The sequence below is a fragment of the Eublepharis macularius genome, chromosome 12, assembly GCF_028583425.1.
Source record: "Eublepharis macularius isolate TG4126 chromosome 12, MPM_Emac_v1.0, whole genome shotgun sequence".
NCBI lineage: Eukaryota > Metazoa > Chordata > Lepidosauria > Squamata > Eublepharidae > Eublepharis > Eublepharis macularius.
The window spans coordinates 18,002,099-18,021,456 of record NC_072801.1 but is presented as its reverse complement, the minus strand read 5'-3'; the positions used below and the strand labels follow the sequence as shown (position 1 = coordinate 18,021,456).

Below are 19,358 nucleotides of genomic sequence, written 5' to 3'. Positions count from 1 at the left end.
GGATCTCTGGTAGGAGGTGCTGAGAATGACCTTTCTCTGTCTAAGGAGAGGCAAGGAGAACATGGTCTGACTCTGTAATAGATTGTTTTGTTTGTTTGCAAGATGGGATGCTGTAAGGTCAGGGAAAAGGCTTTTCCCAGACCACGATGAAATAGAAAAACTTCTCTCGACATGTGAAGCCTGAACTACTTCGAGCTGATCTTGAAAAGTGCAAAAACGTAGACATTTTTTTAAAGTTGGATGCCTACTTATTGATGTTTAGTCTTTTATCTAGTAAAGAGTCAAGGAGCACCTTTAAGACTAACCAACTATTGTAGCATAAGCTTTCGAGGACCACAGCTCTGTTCGTCAGATGCATCTGACAATACATCTGATGAAGAGAGCTGTGATTCTCGAAAGCTTATGCTGCAATAAAGTTGGTTAGTCTTAAAGGTGCTACTGGACTCTTTACTGTTTTGCAGCAACAGACTAACACGGCTAACTCCTCTGGATCTAGTCTTTATCTGAGAATGTCAGAGGCAGTCTTAGTAATTCTGGGGCCCTGGCCAAAAGTCCAGGAAGGAGCCCAGAATCAGTGCCCCCCTGCTGAGGCCAAGCTATGGCCAGCCCTAGACCAAAAGTGGCTTGCTTGCAACATTTGTCTCCCCTTCTCCATTTTATCCACATAACAACAATCCTGTGAGGTTAGGTTAAGCTGAGAGAATGATCCAAGGTCAACGATGGCAGAGTGGAGATTCGAACCTCGTTCTCCCAGATTCTAGTCCAACACTGTAACCACTACACTATGCTGGGTCTTAATAGAACTAATGAACGGTCGCTGTATTTTCCTTAAGTAGATTTCAGTTTTACATAATGACATGGCCCCTTGATCTTGCCGACTTTAAAATTTTTTTTTTACTATCCCTAAATAAAATGACTGCATGGTTAGGATCTGTTTATTGCATTTGAATAAGTGGACTCTAGCCCACACAATTTAAGCTGGAATAAACAACAACAACAACAAGAAGAAGACTTAGTCTTCAAGGTGTCATAAGGCTCCTGTTTATTTCAGCTTATTCTAGACTATAAATATTGTTGGGAGAAGCTAACACTTAGAGAGCCTGAAGAGCAGGGCTTTTTTTCAGCTGGAACGTGGTGGAACGGAGTTCCGGAACCTCTTGAAAATGGTCAAATGGTCACATCCCCTCTGTCTGGAGATCAGGGGGCAGGGCCACCAGCCATGTGACCATTTTCGCTGAGGGTAATTTAAACTTTTAAAAACTAACCCCCCCCCCCCCATTCCAGCTGACCCAAAGTGACATCATTGGCCCTGGGAGCATGTGCGTACTTTGTGTGCGCACGTGTGGTACCAGGGGCACCACCTTCCGCCAAGAGTTGCCCCCTGTGCTGGCAACCCACTGAGTTCCACCACCTCTTTTCCCAGAAAAAAAGCCCTGCTGAAGAGTGAAGCATTGCAACCTCTTGGGGCAAGTATCAAAAGAAAACTATAAGGAAAAGAAAGCGGGGAAGAGTTTGATCCCAGACCCTGCTGGCTGGAGGCCTCTTGTCAGACAAGCTGTGTTCCTTCAACCGTCTGATCTGTAATAAGCAGCAGGGGAGCGGAGCTGCAGGCACAAACTCTGGTGACATTAAAAGGGCAAACTGGAAATGTGGAACAAACAGATCGAGAAAAGAAAGTCACTGAATAAACGAAGTCAGACAGATGGCTCCCACCATACCCTCACAGGTACAGTTTTGTTGCGGATCCTTTATGCGGTTTGGCTTAGAAAATGTCAAGGGAAATGCATCGCTTCAAGGGAGAGATTTTCCTCTGACTCACTGTGTCCATACAGAATTTGATAGCCAGGTATTTGCTTGATTGCGTGGCACCAGGTGTTCTCTTCTTGCTTCCAATCGCACAGTCACACTGACATGTTTCCTCATTGTGCTGACAGGTTCTAATTTCCAGAAACGGAGCCTAAACCATGCTGTCAGTCTGCTCCAAACGGGAGCTCCTTGTTGCCAAGCAGTGGCATATGAAACTGCCTTCTGTTGAGGCACAAGCCGTTGATCTGGTTTAGTCCAAAATGGTCCAGGGGACCAAAAGATCTTTCGAACACCAAATACCCTCGAATTGGAGATGACAGTGCCTACACCTGAGCTTTCCCAGAACGAGAGAAATAAAAAGGGGTTTCTGCAAGTAAGAGCTTTAGAATTGCTTTAGCAATTAGCAAGAAACCATGAACAGAAGCCAGAAAGTCCACTCAGGTGTTAAATCTAGGGAGATGATGTATAAGCTGTTTGAAAGGATATTCCACACACAGATGGGTGTTAAGGTAATGTGGAATGCATACAGTGACAGGAAAGTTCTTCAAATACTGAACAAAAGTTCCAAATCCTGTAGAGGAATCAGATACAGTGGACACAAGACTATTTTTCTCAAGGAAGCCACTTAGTATCTGCTTTCCAGTTATGGCAGTTATGTTCGTCTGGCTTCATTGTAGTCACCACTGCAAGTATACACCCCTGTTGGGCCGCCCAGAATGAAGTGTGCAGGTGGCAGAGACTTTGTTTTGCTTGTGGCAAAGGAAATTTGGTGACCCTTTACCCCGAACAAGGGGTGCCTGCTGTTATCAGGGGAGAAAGTTTTTAGGTGTGTATCATAGCTGGGACCCCTGGCAGGAGATTTTCTTCTTCATGTTTAATGTAGTTTCTTCTGGGTTTAAACCCACCGATATTGTAATTATCAATAAATTCCTGAAGGGTTGGTCTGGTATGTCTAAGGGCCTTGTGACATCTTAGTTAGGTTTATTGGGGCATGTACAGGAACCTGCTGCCTCAAATGTGTAATCTTCAGTTGATCTGTCTGTGGGGGGATTGTAAGCAGAGAAGCCAAAAGGGCAGGCCAGCTAGTCAGTGGCATTTCCGTGCCAAGTTCAGATGTATACCACAATAAGCTCAGTGGCTTTGTTCGCAACAGCCAGTTACAGCTGGGATGGAGCTTTGCATGGAAATGTCACAGACTGGACTTCTTGCATTTTGTGGCCTTTTGGCTCCAGATTGGCCATTTTCACACGTCTTATCAGCCGTGCAAAATTACGCAAAACTCCTGGAACAATGGCGTCTTCCTGGCACGATTTCCCATCATGACTACAGTTTGTGGCGCAAATCGCACCACAAACCGGAGCCATGACAGCAAATTCACGGCACAAACCGGAGTCATGATGGGAAATCGCACCAGGAAGATGCCATCGTTGCAGGAGTTTTGCGTGATTTTGCGCAGCTAGTAAGATGTGTGAAAACGGCCATTATCTCCAGAGGACAGGGGTGTTGCTTTAATAGATCTGATCTGGAGCAAGGAATTGGCAAGCAGGAACCGAAGGAAGCACTCCAGCTCAGTACCATTCTGATCTCTTCCTCCGACCCTTCTTTTTAAAAAACGGCTTTTACATGTTTTCTAGTGATACCTGTTTACCAAGGGCTCTCTCTCTCTCTCTCTCTCTCTCTCTCTCTCTCTCTCTCTCTCCCCTGATACCTGGCTGTCTGCAGGGTCATAAATAATGGGAGTGTGAGTGCACCCCCAGCAAGAGGAGAGGAGGCATAACATTCATCACTGAAATCAAATTCAAATCCAAATTTCAAAAACCCTCAATTTATTTTAAAAAATTAGCTAATATTTTGTATCTGCAGGTAATACCTATTTTGAAGCAGATGCTGCCACCTCCCAGTGTTTTGTGATTGATTCCACCTTGTGATTTCACCCTCCGTTGGGACAGATATAGAACCCTTCAGGTAAATGCCTGGATAAAGGGAATTGTTTTGGTCTGGTGTCTAGAAGACTGTAGAACAGGTACTAGGGCCGTTTCCACACCACTCACCTTCCTCCGGAACGCTGTGGAACGTCACGAAAAAAACGCAGAAGATAGCATCTTCTCGCGCAAGTTTTGCATGGTGTCACGCAAAAGTTGAGCGAGAAGACGCTATCTTCTGCGTTTTTTTCGTGACGTTCCGCAGCATTCCAGATGAAGGTGAGTAGTGTGGAAATGGCCTAGGCCAGCCTCAAGCGGGAAGCATTCCAAAGACGGGGGCTGATTCCGCACACGTTGGAGAATGCACTTTCAATGCACTTTATCAATCGTTTGAGGTGGATTTTTTGTTCCACACTCAAAAAAATCCATTCCGAATGATCTATAAAGAGGATTGGAAGTGCATTATCCAACGTGTGCGGAATCACTGCTGCCACTGAAACTGAACCTGGCCTCTGCAGTCCTTTAAGCAGCACTTCCCCTGTGGAGAGTTCTAAACAGAGGAAGAGTTCTACGACGCTTAGTAATTTGCACCTTGCATTTGAAATAATAAAAGTTTTCTATGTGTTCCCTGCCTGTGCTGCTGGGAACAGAATAGCTATTAAAATTTTGCATGTCCTTTGATTTATTAAATCAGATATTTTACATGCGTTTCATAATCTGTTCTTTTCATAATCAACCTGCCTTTTGGAATTTTTCGTTTTTGACCTGGGCTTTGTTGTTGAAATACCCACTGCAGTTGCTGCTGTTTTTATCCCCCAAGCACTTGCTCGTTCTCCTCCAAAGAGATTGACTCTCACTTCCCCCAGAAAAGGGGGGGGGCGTGTTTACTTACATGAACCGGAGTTCTGATTCTCGTCTGACTAAGACTTCCCGAAGCCTCTGGATCTTGGCCATCTCCAGTTCGATTTCCTCAGGCATCATGGTGTTTTCAGCCATTGAAATGATGTCAAGTTGATCTGTGCAGATTTAAGATAGACAGGAAGTGGATTAAGTTGTCCAAGCAGGCTTTTTAAAGAAGAACAAATAATTTCTATGCTGGGCAGTTGGTTGAGCTGTAAATTCTATGTAGAAATGTTGGTACTTTAGTGAATTAGTTGCCATGTTTGTATATTCTCAAATAAAGATGTGGGTGTAATAAGTTGCAGCACGGAGGTTGCCAACTGGCCAGTTTTCCATGGGCATCTTTGGGCTTTCCCACTTCTAGCCAGTGGCCAGGTAAGGGTTTTCTTTTTCTTATACTGGAAGGAATAATTTCAGGTTTCTTTTTCTTATATTGGAGGAAATAGGAGAGAGGTCGGTTTTTAATTGTTTATTTGTTTATTATTCTAATCATGAGGAAAACCAATAGGATTGCTTCAGGTAAGACTGGCGGTTCCCCTCAGATCTTACCCAGAGTGATTCAGTTCTATTGAATTAGATATTTATACCCCACTTTTCTCCTCAATGGGGAACCCAGAGCAGTTTACAACATCATTCTTCCCTCCTCTGTTTAACCCTCACAATAAATCCTCTGAGGGATGTAACTTGCCAGGTCCCCTGGGGCCCAACCCAAGAGACGGGGAGGTCATGGGGGGCGGGATGGGAACTTGATGTGTGCAAAGTGCGTGTGCACACCAGAGCCTTAATTGCCATGCTGGGAATGACGTCTTTCTGACACAAGAAGGAAGGGAAGGCCCCCGTGCAGGAGCATGCTCTGGAGCGCCCATTCCTGTTCCCTGCACCTTTCACCCCACCCCACCCCCTAGCGAGGTAAGAGGCACTGGGGGCTGGGAGCGGAGGATTCCCCCACCCCAAACAGGGGACCTGGGAACTCTAGAGGGAGGGTAGGTTGAGCGAGATTGACTGGCCCAGGGTCACCCAGCAATCTTCCCATAGCAAGGCAGGGATTCAAACCCGGGTGTGAGCCGCACTCCTACACACAGCTACCCACTAGAAACCCCCCTTCACAGTTTTGGAGGTTTTCCAGGCAGTTAAGGGCAGTCACAACATGCCACCTGTCTAACTTCTGAGTTTCAGGTGAAGAGCTCTGACCCAAATCCACACAGGATACTCTCCTCTCAGGAGAGCCAGGCTTTACTAGGCAGGCAGCCGGTTCACTATATATTCTTTCCCTTACCCAGCTACAGCCTGGGGCTATTGGGGACAACTCATCGTTTTACTTTTGTAATATGCTGCCACCATTTCATTAAACTTGGCCCATTTTTCATGACCAGTTTTGTGTGTGTGTTTTATTTCCCCTCAGCCAACAACTCCAGGCCAGCCAAGGTTAAACAGAAACAAGAATAAAGTTTATTTACAAGAAGTATAAAGTAGGAGTAAATAATTAGAAACACATAAATATATTGTACTTAAACACGGAATGGTAAATATGTATTAGATCAGGTTTTAACAGCCAGCAATATCTCTACTGCCTCTCCCTAGCAGCCTCAAAACCTTCTCCTCTCAGTAACTGTCTTCCAACAGACTCCAACTGTAATTGGTCCAGCATTCCATCAGCTCTCATTGGCTGTTTCTGAGGAGAAGCAAAGCTGGAACCAGTCCTGTCCATCACACTGTGTCTCTGAGATCCTAGTCTGACACTCTAACCACTACATCATCATTACAGTCTTGAGGAAAGCAGACAGGTGGACTTCTAAAAGTCTCCTTCTCTGTTCTCCCTTTCCTATTCTCTTCCTCCCCCTTCCTTTCAGCTGTGCAGAAAGTCCATGGAGGGTAGATCCTGCTCCTGGAAAGGTGGTAGACCTTGGGCTGGGCCTTGTCCCACCATGAGTGAGCTCCAAACCCCCCTCCCCACACACACAAGCACACACAAAATATCAAGGATATCTTTTTCCTATTGTACTCCTCTATTCATTTACTTGGCAACAGCTGACCCTGAGCTGCTTTTGCAAGCCAAGGCAGGGTTTGCTCTTGAAGGTAGTGCTATATACAAATATCATCTGCAGTCTGTTATCCTTTGCTTAAAATAAACCTTGCCAGCAAGGGAAACAAGAGCTTGTGCACAGTACAGCACTCTAATGTTTATTGAGGTGGTGTTGCCATGCACACTAACGATAAGATGCATCCTCCAGCAAAGAGTCACATGAACACACATGAAGCTGCCTGATATGGAATCAGACCTTTGGTCCATAGAGGTCAGTATTGCCTACTCAGACTGGCAGTGGCTTTCTGAGGTCTCAGTCAGAGGTCTTTCATATTGATTGATTGATTGATTGATTGATTTGATTTGATTTATACCCCACCCTCCCCACAAACACAGTGAATTAATCACAAAACCATCAAATCAATAATAATCTTTTAAAAGTCATTAAAATAGTCCAGGTGCAGGCTATTTAAATAAATATTTGGGAGTCCGTATATGGGCATAGTAGATGGCCAAGGGCAGCCCCGGAAAAAGCGGTGGTCTTAGATGGAAGAAAGGGGACACCTGCTGGCACTCAGCCAAAGGCCCGGTGGAACATCTCCGTTTTACATGCCCTGCGGAACTGTAACAAGTCCCGCAGGGCCCAGATCTCCAGCGGGAGAGTGTTCCACCAGGCCAGGGCCAGGGCCAAAAAAGCCCTGGCCCTGGTTGAGGCCAGATGGATGTCCTTTGGGCTGGGGACAACCAGGAGCTTCTTTTCTGCAGAATGCAGAATGCCCTGCAATGCCCTGCCAGGGACGTAATGGAAGAGGCGGTCCCGCAGGTATGCAGGTCCCAGTCCATGAAGGGCTTTAAACACCTACTGGTCCTTTTAACTAGAGATGCCGGGTATTAAACCCGGGACCTTCTTCATGCCAAGCAGAGACTCTTCCAATAACAATAATAACTGTGCTTATATAGTGCTCTTCTAGACAGATTAGTGCCCCACTCAGAGCAGTGAACAAAGTCAGTGTTGTTGTTATACCCATACTACAGCTGGGGAGCTGGGGCTGAGAGGAGTAGCTTATCCAAGACCACCTGCTGAGCTCATGGCAGTAGTAGGATTTGAACCAACAGAGTGCTGATTCACAGCCCAACCACTTAACCACGCTACAGCAGCTCTTGGCCATGGCCTTCCTGACTTAGTGGGGCTGCCTGATTTCCAGGAGGGGCTCTAAAGAAATCGGTGGGGTAATTAAGAGTTTCCTCCTAACCAACAGAAGCATCTGCGATCTCAGTTGCCACATTTATGTGTCACAGAACCATTAGCTGAGCCTCAGCCATTTGTTTAATATTACAAACTTTTGCCTACTTAAAACTAACACCTTCTTAAGGACATTGCAGACCATGTTACTTATCCTTCAATAATTTTGTACGGGGTGGAAGTCAGACATGTTTAAGAGAGGCATGAATTCTGTAGAATTTTCTCCTTGTGAATATTCATAGCTCTTGCCTGTCATACTGCCATCATTTCATAAACACGGGGGAGGGGCGCAGAGTACGTTCCTAGCAGAGGTGTTTGAAAAACACCGTTTCCACAAAACGTGAGGACAGCATATTCTTTGAATCAGGGGTTCAGCCAGGCCACCAAAGAAAATGTTTGAGGCAGCACTAGTCCCTAGGGTTGCCAGGCCAGCTCCGCTTTGGAAATATCCTGGATATTTGGGAGTGGTAGGGTTGCCAGCCTCCAGGTAGTGGCTGGAGATCTCCTGGAATTACAACTGGTCTCCAGGCCACAGGGATCAGTTCACCTGGAGAAAATGGCAACTTTCGGGGGTAGACCCTATGGAATTATGCCATGCCAAGGTCTTTTCCCTCCCCAAACTCCACTTTCTCCAGGTTTCACCCCCTAGATCTCCAGGAATTTCCCAACTTGGAGCTGCCAACCCTAGCGAGTGGAGATAGGGGAGGGTGGGGTCGGAGGAGGGGAGGGACCTCACTGGAGTATAATACCCTCCAAAGCAGCCGTTTTCTCCAGGGGAACTGATCTCTGTCAACTGGAGATCAGTTGTAATTCCAGGAGAATTACCTAGAGGTTGGTTCCTTTACTAGTACCCCCCGAACACCAAGGACTCAGTTTGCTCCCAGTTACCACCAGTATGGAAGATGATGGCCATTACCTCCTGGATGCAGGAGGAAGCAAGTGGCATACTTTACTGGAGGCGACCAAATACTTTAAACCTGTTCTGACTGAGCCAGCACACTGGAACGTTGTGAAAACTTTGTGCAGGTGTGAGAACAAATCAAATAAGAACCTGAGTTGCGTCAGGCCATCAGATAAGGCTGTAAGTGGCTCTTCCGGGACACACATGGGGTCTTTCCTGGCCCTGCTATGCACAGGTCCTATTTAACTGGAGACATCAGGGACTGAGCGCCCAGGCCTTCTGAATGCCAAGCTCTGCCACTGAACTATGACCCCCCACACACACACACCAAAATTAATTATAGCGATTTGAAGCAGTTTGCAATCATTTTGCAATCAGAATAACTATCCAGGGAAAGCAGCGGAAGAACAAACCAGGGAATGTTAATCCCGTCTGAATTAAGCGAGAATTAACATGAAAGTAATTACAATACAGGGAACTCAATCCATTAAGTTATTAATGCAATGGGGTCCATAAGGCAGAGCCTAAGCAATTTGTACTAAGTTTTGAAAAACTCAGAGCAGGAACCGAATATTCGCTTAATGCTCACATCACACGGACTCTCCTCACTTTCAGCGTGCCAGCGATAAAAAGAATGTTATTAACCCTGCGATACAAAGGGACATAGAAAGGGATGCAGGTGTATCAACCATAGTGCATGGTGGTGCATCTGCATTACTAAGTTTATAGCACACACTAGCATTAATGGCTGGACCCGTGCACTATACTGAGCCTTTTTTAAAAAAAAGCTTTTGCTCTGGGAGCAGGGCTGCGGGCACCCACCAAGCTGATCAAGCAGAGATCAATGGATTTCCTAAATCAAACTGGAAACTGAGACCCATTGGTTAATCTAATATGCCTGTTCCCCCTACTCTGCATTAAAATTCTATTCTGAAACTCCAAGTTGTCTCTAATACTTGCTAGCCAAGTAGATACCAGTGCCCTTCCTTAAGGAGCTATATATCCTGTGCTCTTCTCTTGTTTTTGAGCAGTGCTTTCCAGTGCTTTTTTCCTTTTAAAAAAAAAAGAGGTGCCAGTACTTGTGACATTTGCTGCCTTGGGAACCCAAGCCTGCCAGCTGAATGGTGCTGGTACTATGTATTGGCGTGTACTGCCAGGGAAAAAAAAACCCGTTTTTTGAACGACAGTACAACATTTCTAGTGCATCACCAAGCAGTCACTGTACACCCATGGATTAGAAATTACTTTTAACATCAATTGACTTAAATAATAAAACTCTCTGTATGTGTGCACATGTGTGTGAGAGAGGGAAAAGTAGAGGGGAAAGCAGTGGGGGGAAGATTCCCCCCAGCTGAGTGCTGACACCCCCAAATGATAAAAGAACAGTGTACAAACCAGGAACTTGACCTCCTAGGCAGGGGTATTCTGGAATTAGCAGAACCTTAAGAACAGCTGTTAACTTGGCCTTCTAAAACTGCTGCATCTCTGTATAGATTAGGGTTGCCAGCCTCCTAGTGGGACCTGGAGATCTCCCGGAATCACAACTGATCTCCAGACAGCAGAGATCCGCTCCCCTAGAGAAAATGGTTGCTTTGGAGGGTGGACTCTGTGGCATTATAACCTGCTAAGCTCCAGCTCATCCCTAAACTCTGCGCTCCGCAGGCTCCATCCTCCCAAATCTCCAGCTATTTCCCAATCTGGACCTGGCAACCCTAAATTTGGGTGTTTTGCAGAACTACTCTGTTTTATCTAGGACTGCTTTTAATTAGCTCTGTTTTTATGTTACTGACAGTCTTAAACTGTCTTGTTTTCAAACGTGGGTTTTCTTTATGATTGTTTTTATTTATATTGTAAGCCACCTTGAGTTTCTGCATGGTAGAAAGTCAGCTTACAAATATTTTTAAATAAATAAAAAATAAATAAAATATTTGTCCACTGCATTTATGTCAAAAATGAGATTCGAACTGAGAACGTCCCGGTTTCAAAATCAATTTCTTGACAATTACACTTCGGCAACTTGTCTAGGAAATGGTTCTCAAACTGGACATGACAAGCAGGAATGTATGATTTTGTCTTCCATTTCAAAAGGTTCAGTTCTCATTATACTCCTTATTATTCCCATTTGTTTTCATTATGGATACTCGTTTTAATTTTCATTTCGATTGGCTTCTACACAAAAGCTTTTAAATACCAGCTCCATATCTGCTGTTTTCTTCCAATTTGCTTTCCTCCAACCTCCATTTGAATTTCTTCTGTCACAAAAATCTTTTTGTATCTGATGAAGCTCTAATCCCCAAAAGCTGATGCTAGAATAATAAAATCTATTTTTTAATGTGCCGCAAGACTCTGGTTCATTTTGTGCTACAACAGGCTAATCCGATAAGCAAACTGGAACAGCTTTGATTTTGCTGATTGGAAAGCTTAGACATCAGTTTTGTATCTGCAGCTCACTTCTCTTTCCTGCTCTCTCTCCTTTTGATGTCCTTGAACTCTCTATCCAGGCTGGTAGATATTAGGGAAACAAACGAAATGAACAGATTTAATTTTAATTCCATTCCATTTTTGTTTTAAATTATGAACAGGCTCTTTTTTATTTTTTTGGAAATGAATGCCCATCCCTAATATCCTTCTTTGTTGTATCAAAAGAGAATCTTTAAACTTCCATAAATTGGCTAGTCCTCTCATTTCAAATATAAATCATTTCCTTAATTATTTCATGAGTTGGTTAAAGCATCTCTTAGCAACGACTTTTCTGAAATGTTTTTTGCAACATTGGGGGCAATGTCTGCTTCTGAATGTGCGCTACATTAGAACTGAGACCTTACAGGTCACCAATAATTGATGGGGCAGGACAGAAGCACACGAAAGGCACACGTTGAAAGCAGACGAAAGGAGAACCGGATGGCATGGCTTAAAACAACATCATGAACGGAAAATGAAATGATTGCAGTAGACCAGAAGCATCCACTAAAGTGGCAGGTATGTGACACTTTAGAAAAAAGGTTGTGTAAGAGAATGGGATGGTGACGCCACCAAGGTGGTAAGCCCATGGCCATCTCAAACTATTTTGCTGCCCTAGGTAAACAGTAATTTTGCTGTTTGCACCCAGTGCTCTGAATAAAATTGAAAGGGGGGCAAGTTAGTATAAAGCACCAGGGACGTTTCCAGACGGCTTACTGGCCCCCGGAACATCGCGCCACGGTGCGGGGAAAACGCGAAATATCGCGTTTTCTCGTGCGAGAAAACGCGATATTTCGCGTTTTCCCCGCACCGTGGTGCGACGTTCCGGGGGCCGGTAAGCCGTCTGGAAACGGCCCAGGGCTTTTTTTCAGCTGGAACATGGTGGAAAGGAGTTCCAGAACCTCTTGAAAATGATCATATGGGCTGGAGGCCCCGCCCCCTGATCTCCAGACAGAGGGGAGTTGAGATTGCCTTCCGCACCTTCCCCTCTGTCTGGAGATCAGGGGGCGGGGCCCATGTGACCATTTTCTCTGAGGGCAACCCACTGAGTTCTACCACCTCTTTTCCCAGAAAAAAAGCCCTGTAAAGCACCTTTGTGTGTTTGTATGTGCCTACTTTCCCTTGAGGTTTCATTCCCTTCCTGGAGCAAGGCCCCTCCAAGCACCAAAATGGCAGCCGAGAGCACTGGCAGGACATGCCAGCTGAGGAGAGCTGGGGATGTCATGGCAACAGAAAGCCAGAAGCAGCTCTAGGAAACAGGAAATGACATCTCAGCTTGGCATAAAAGAAGTACAAGAGGGCTGTTAGTTATACAAAATTGGGCCGTTGGAACTGGAAGGAATATTCCATTTGCATAAGAATCCTCCCATGCTATACTTTTAATGCAGTGCAGTGTGAACTTTTTCTTTTTCTTTCTTTTTCTAAGTTTTGCTCTAGTATATCTTTTTAAAAGGCCCACGGAAGCTCTAGATCCTTTTGTTGTATGGCTTTTGTACAAGAGATCTCATCAAGCCAGGACTGGGAAGATCCACACTATTGGGTCAGCTGCCCTGGCCAAAGGAACTGGTGATGTTTCACCCACTGTAGCCTACCAGCAACCACAGCTGCCTGCGATGTGTAGTGGTGGCAGAAGTGGGGCTTCCCCAAGCAAACTGTAATGGCAGCGCAATGAAGGAATACGCCTCCTGCCAGCAGTGCTGTCTTGCATAACCCCATGGTCATAGATGCAGAGGAGTTAGCCGTGTTAGTCTGTGGTAGCAAAATCAAAAAGAGTCCAGTAGCACCTTTAAGACTGACCAATTTTATTGTAGCATAAGCTTTTGAGAATCAAGTTCTCTTCGTCAGATGCATGATACAGAGACCAGTCTCTGTATCAGGCATCTGACGAAGAGAACTTGATTCTCAAAAGCTTATGCTACAATACAATTGGTTAGTCTTAAAGGTGCTACTGGACTCTTTTTGATTTTGCATAACCCCTAATCCTAGCTCATGTTGCCATTGGCTTGCTGGGAAGGTGGACGAACTGCTTTGGGGGTTCTGTCTACTTTTCTATCTTGACTGATGAGGAAGTGGACAGGGCAGAGAGATAATGCACCTAGCTGGGGGGGGGGGCACTGGAGACCTCTGGTCCATTATTATTTTAATGGGGATTGAGTAACCACCACATTGGTTAGAAACAGACAATATTGCATATTTTATAGTTCCTGAGTATCGTGCACAGCCTAAGATGTGTTTTAATTATTGTGTGGGAATGCTCCTTGGAGGGTCTCTGTTTAGCGCACACACTGTGCCATTTTTAAACACAGATATAACGCAAGAGAACCATTAAACATTATTTCCCGATTTGCACTTTAAAGAAACAGTCTGTGCCTTTTCCCCTCTTCCCTTCCCATTTTTACAGCTTTGTGTGTAAAGAGATTCTCCCACAAGGGGCTTTGTGTGATCTTTCCTTCCATTGCTCTTTTGTACGCCTTTGCTGTTTTTTTTTTAAACGTTTGGTTTGCATTATTATTCACCACTGCAACAGGGTGGCTGATGGCAGCTCTCCAAAGCTTTCTCTTCCAAGATTGCCTCCTCATGTTGAGCCCTCTCCTGCAATACAGGAGCGAAGGGTTGAGAGGAAAATTATTTAGGCTGGGAAGTGCACAGTACAGTTGTTTTGGAAGTACGGTCCATTGAATTAAGTATAATTTGCTTTAAATAAATATGCATAGAATCCAGCTGTATCAAGCCCCAGTTCCGCAACTGGCCCTAATGCAGATCGCACCACTGCCCCACCTGCATCTGCTTTGTGTAGTGCCAAAAGGCAGTTCAAATTCTGAGATCCTGGCCGAATCCACACTTCCTTTTTGTTTCCACGCCTTTTTTGCAACCGCGGCGCTGTTCAAGAAGATACTCACACGCTTTCCCACTCCATGTGTTCCCCACCATCACTGCGCCACAATTGCGCCTCTTTCCGTACCACGTGATAATGGCGGAAATCTGTTTTTGCCCAGCCCCTTTTTTTTTTAAAGGGCTTTCATAGCACATTTGCACAATAAAGAAAGGTCAGTATACCGCAAAACCTACTTGCTCACCACTGTGAGCAACAGGGTTTCCAGAGAATGTTTTAACGTGACAAATTATTTTCAAATTTGCCTGCCATAACAACCAGCCAATTGTTAGAAAGTGGTCTGTGACGAGCAAAAAATGGGCCAATCAAAGTTGAGGAGGAGGGGACCTTGCCATTTCTTAAAGGTCGGAATATCGGTATAGCGCAAAATTAACTTCTTTTTTTTAAAAAAGGAATTGACATGTGCCGTCAACGCTGAAGACAGAGGAGGGAACCGCCCACTATAACGCTTTACTCAGTGGCGTGTGGAGAACTGATTGCGCCACAAAGACAAACTGGGAGGGTGAATGTGATGATGCACAGCATGGTAGCAGAAGGAACCCAACTGCCATGACTGCACAAGATAAGTGGATGGTTAGTACATGTGGATTTGGCCCCTGTGGAGCTAGGAGAGTCATATGATTTGCCTTCAAGTCACAAATTGCAGTTTGGGTGCTATCGGGCTTGGAGAGAATCTTTGCTTGGAGAGGGCATGGTGTCTGTCAGCAGGCTTGAACATACATGAGTCTCTGCTCTACAATAATCCTGAGAGGTAGATTAGACCGGGAGACTGTCCCAGTGCTAGCTAGCAAGTTTCAAGGCCAAGCAGGAATTTGAACCCAGGTCTCGTCATTCCTAATCTGATCCTCTGACCTCCACAAGCATTACCCACTTATGCCACAAAGTACTTTGTTACATTTGGGCCGTTTTCACACTGCTTACCCGATCGTGCAAAAATCCCGGAACGATGCGCCTTACTGGTACGATTTCCCACGATAACTCTTGTTATCGCGGGAAATCGCGCCAGGAAGGCACGTCGTTCTGGGAGGTTTGCGCGATCGGTAAGCAGTGTGGAAACAGCCATTCTGTTTTTGATATTCTGTTTACTGTTTAATGTTACTTTCTGTTACAGATTCTGCTTTAATTCTGCTTTAATTCCCCCCCCCCCCCCGTTTTTACAGTTCAATGCTATTCTCTGTTGTAATATACAATTTTTTACAAAGCATTACACAGGTACACCTAGACATGCCTAGATCTCGTGTGGACCTTTGCCCAAAGGCATCTGGAAGCTGGAATTGTTGGCCCAGTTTGGCTTCCAGAGCATCTCTTTTTTTTGTGCGTACACTTTTTATAAAGCCAAATAAAAATTTTAAACTACATATTGAAAGGCCCCAGCCATGTACATTCAATAAGCTGGAAATGAACTGAATCTAATCTTCTGCTTTTAGATAAGACAGTGAAATTTTAAGCACAAGACCATGCTTGTTCCCTACAGAATGCCTCTCTCCAGTTTTAATCCTCGGCATGACCCCTTTTTCAGCTGTGCTTGAGGATAAAAATCAATCTTAGGCCCTATTATTGGCATTGCCAACATTTTATTTTTTTCGCCTTTCTCATAAACTAGCAACATTATCCCGTTAATTCTTGTTGTCTCCCTTCCTTGTGGGAGAATGCTGACATGTAATTATCCTGGGCCTGCTGTGTTTGTCAAGGTTTTTAACAACTCAGCTTTCCTAAGTGTTTAATTACACAGTGCTTTACTATTGCATTTTTTCCCTTTCACCCTCCTACCAAAAACAGGGAGAGGATGGAAAATACACCTTTTGTATTTCTCATTAGTTGTGAAGTGCACAGTGATAAACTCTGCTCTTCTATTATTTCCTGTGATTGCATTTTGAGTGCTCCTTTTTTCTTCCCTACAGTGTATTTATCATTGTTTTAAAATGGATCAAACAATTTATCTGACAAAAGGAAAAAACTAATTTATACCGTCAAATAACAAATTAAGAATTGGGTCATTTCTTTAATATCTCGGCGTTCTGCAAAATGGTTCACTTAACATAATATAACATTTATTTGTGACACTGAGAGATCTCTGTCTTTTGGTGCTGCACCTCTGAAGATGCCAGTCACAGCTGCTGTGTCACTGAGAGATCTCTGTCTTTCGGTGCTACACCTCTGAAGATGCCAGTCACAGCTGCTGGCGAAACGTGAGGAACTACAATGCCAAGACACGGCGATATAGCCCGGAAAACCCACAACAACCATCGTTCTCCGGCCGTGAAAGCCTTCGACAATACATAACATTTATTTATTAATGACATAAATAAATAAATTAACACAAAAACTCCCTTAGATTTATTTATCCAACCATCTTTTTAGGAGACAAATTAGAAAAAAATTAATTTAGTAATTAGTAAGAAGTTAATTTAGCAAAAGTTAATCTTGCTATGGTGATTAAATTTGCATACACCTTTTTGGAATTATGATGACAGCATAGTTCAATAAATACAATTTCAGGGAAGACTGCAACTTAATATTGAAAGCAAGCAGGGCTTTTTTTCTGGGAAAAGAGGTGGTGGAACTCAGTGGGTTGCCAGCACAGGGAACAACTCTTGGTGGGAAGTGGTGCCCCTGCTACCACATGCACATACGCAAAGTGCGTGCACGCTCCCAGGACTGCACAATGACATCACATTGGGTCAGTGGAACAAGGGGGGAGTTTTTTAAAGTTTAAATTGCCCTAGGTGAAAATGGTCACATGGCCAGTGGCCCCGCCCCCTGATCTCCAGACAGAGGGGAGTTTAGATTGCCCTCCATGCTGCTGGAGCAGCACAAAGGGCAATCTAACCTCCCCTCTGTCTGGAGATCAGGGGTCGGGGCCACTGGCCATGTGACCATTTTCAAGAGGTGCCAGAACTCCGTTCCACTGCGTTCCAGCTGAAAAAAAAAACCCTGAAAGCGACAACAATGTTGCCATTGTTACCCAAAAGTTGCTCTCACATGATTCCATCACATGCAGAAAAAGTTTTACTCACAGAACCAACAACAGCTATATATATAAATTGCTACTAATCTCAAATGACTTAATTGCCACTGGTACAACAGTTTGCATATGTTTTCTTTAAACCAAAGGGTAGAACTGTGAGTTAATAGAAAAGACCAAATGCTGGGATTAACATCATGACCTAAAGATTTCTTCCATTTTAGGACAAAGAGCAGATCTATCATTAAAGTCTAATAATAAAGCATAGAAGTTTGATGAAGTACTATCTACATTTTTTAGTAAATCATTTTCAAATTAACACATCACATTCTTTAACTCTCCCCTATGTACTTTTTGAAGTACAACAATGCTCAGTTATAAGTAAATAACAGAAAGGAAGAATAGAACCGTTACATCTCTATGATACCTCCTCAAAGGATGTAATTTTTGTAAATCTTTAATTAAATCAAAGTAATCTTTAATTCAATTAAAGTCCTTGTTAGCTTCAGCTTTGGTTGATTTTACTCTTAAGATTAGGTGGTCTAATATCTGTTTCCATCTTTAGCAGAATGCATGATTGACTCTTGATTTTGAAATCAGTGGGTTTAGACTAGACATGGGCACGAACGGAAAAAAAATACAGAACACCCTGTTCGTCGTTCGGTGCCATCCACGAACAATGAACAATGAACATGGACGAACATGAACTGTTCCCAGACACATTCGTTGTTCATGGGGGCCTGAACCCCCCCCACCCCAACCCCCCTTAGCCTCCTCCCCTCAAATCCATTTACCTGGCCCTTTAAAGATCCTTTTAAACTATCAGCTGGCAGGCGGCAGGGGGGATTCCCCCCTGCCGCCTGCCAGCTGATAGTTTAAAGGGCCCTGTCCTGGCAAAAACAGCAGTGTCTGCTGGCAGCTAGTTTGGGGGGTTACAAAAGTGACCTTCCCAATGTCCTATACCCACCAAATTTGCAGGGGACATAGTCCCCACTGTCCTCTGAAGACCCCCCAAGTTTCAGAGAGATTGCACCCTGGGAAAGGCATGATCCACGGGTATCCCCGTTGGCTGTCATTTTCTCTTCACAGTGGCAAAAATGGGACTCTGTTGGAAGTACTTTGAAGGGTTAAAGCCAGAAGGAAAGGCAGAAGGAGTTCAGACAGAGTTCAGTCCCTGCCTCCGGTTGCAGGTTGCAGGTGCCAGACTGTCTGGCTTGAGGCAGGGCTGCTGAAGGCAAGGAAGGAGGCTTGCAACGACCACCTGTTCGGTTCGGATGGGGCCTCACGAACAGCTTGTTCGAGAACAGCAGATTAGGCTGTTCGTGGGTTTTTTCTGTTCATAATGCTGTTCGTGCCCATGTCTAGTTTATACTAGAATAACTCGGCAAAGAACTTGACTTTTGGATTAGGTGGTGTTGGGTGAGGACTGAGGGAATGGAAATCTTGCTATTTTTGTATATTTTGATTGGTTCCTAGCACCCTTAATCAACAAATTTTGAATTGACTGAAAAGAGCTTCCTATTGATTTGCAAAGTATCTAATTGTCTGACAGAAAGCAAATTGAAGGGTCAGCTCTCTACAATGCACGTGTGCGCCGTGTGTGCATGTGGTGGCTATAAAAAACAACGTCATTAGAATGGTCTCTTCCTTGCTTAGAACCTGGCACAGCTAGAAGACCCTCCCTGGGGGCAAGAGCTATTTGCGTCTTGTGTCCCCATCACCCTGACCTTTATTTCAGCTGTGGAAACCTATTTTGAGTCAGGAGACTCACCCAAGAACATGCAAAGAGAGGTGGATCTCTTTGTTGCAAGCACTACGGAGAAGCCAAGTCTTCCGCACAGCGGCTGTTCCACATAGTACCTGTAGTACGGTAGTGCTGGCAATTCTCCAATATCTCATTGGCTTCACCAGTGCAGAAATTTTCTGGTGAATTGTTACCCCGGGAGATTGGTGCTGGCCTTTAGATGGATTTCAAAGGACAGGAAACAAATTCAGGCAGGATAGATTGGTGAAGAGGGAGTGGCCTTCATTTGGCACAAGAGTGTACATTCAGGAACCCGGTTTTAGAAGCATGTGAAGTAAAGCACAGCATCCCATATCGAGGATGTCTAAAGGTAGTCATTTTTTTTTCTGGCCTCCTTAATTGGATCGCTAAGTTAATAGCTCCTGAAAAGATCTGTGTTTATCGTCTGACTCAGACAAATACACGATGCTTAAAACAGCACTTTTTGCTGTAGCAGCTGAG

At 44.5% G+C, this 19,358-nt stretch overlaps 1 protein-coding gene across 1 annotated transcript in view; it reads right to left on the bottom strand.

The window, feature by feature from the left end:
* BMERB1 (bMERB domain containing 1) overlaps positions 1-19,358 on the bottom strand; it is a 60,958-nt gene that overhangs the window by 24,903 nt on the left and 16,697 nt on the right. Inside the window, exon 2 of the mRNA XM_054992207.1 lies at positions 4,621-4,744. Within this exon, the coding sequence (XP_054848182.1) occupies positions 4,621-4,744 (124 nt within the window). The remainder of the gene's footprint in view (positions 1-4,620; positions 4,745-19,358) is intronic.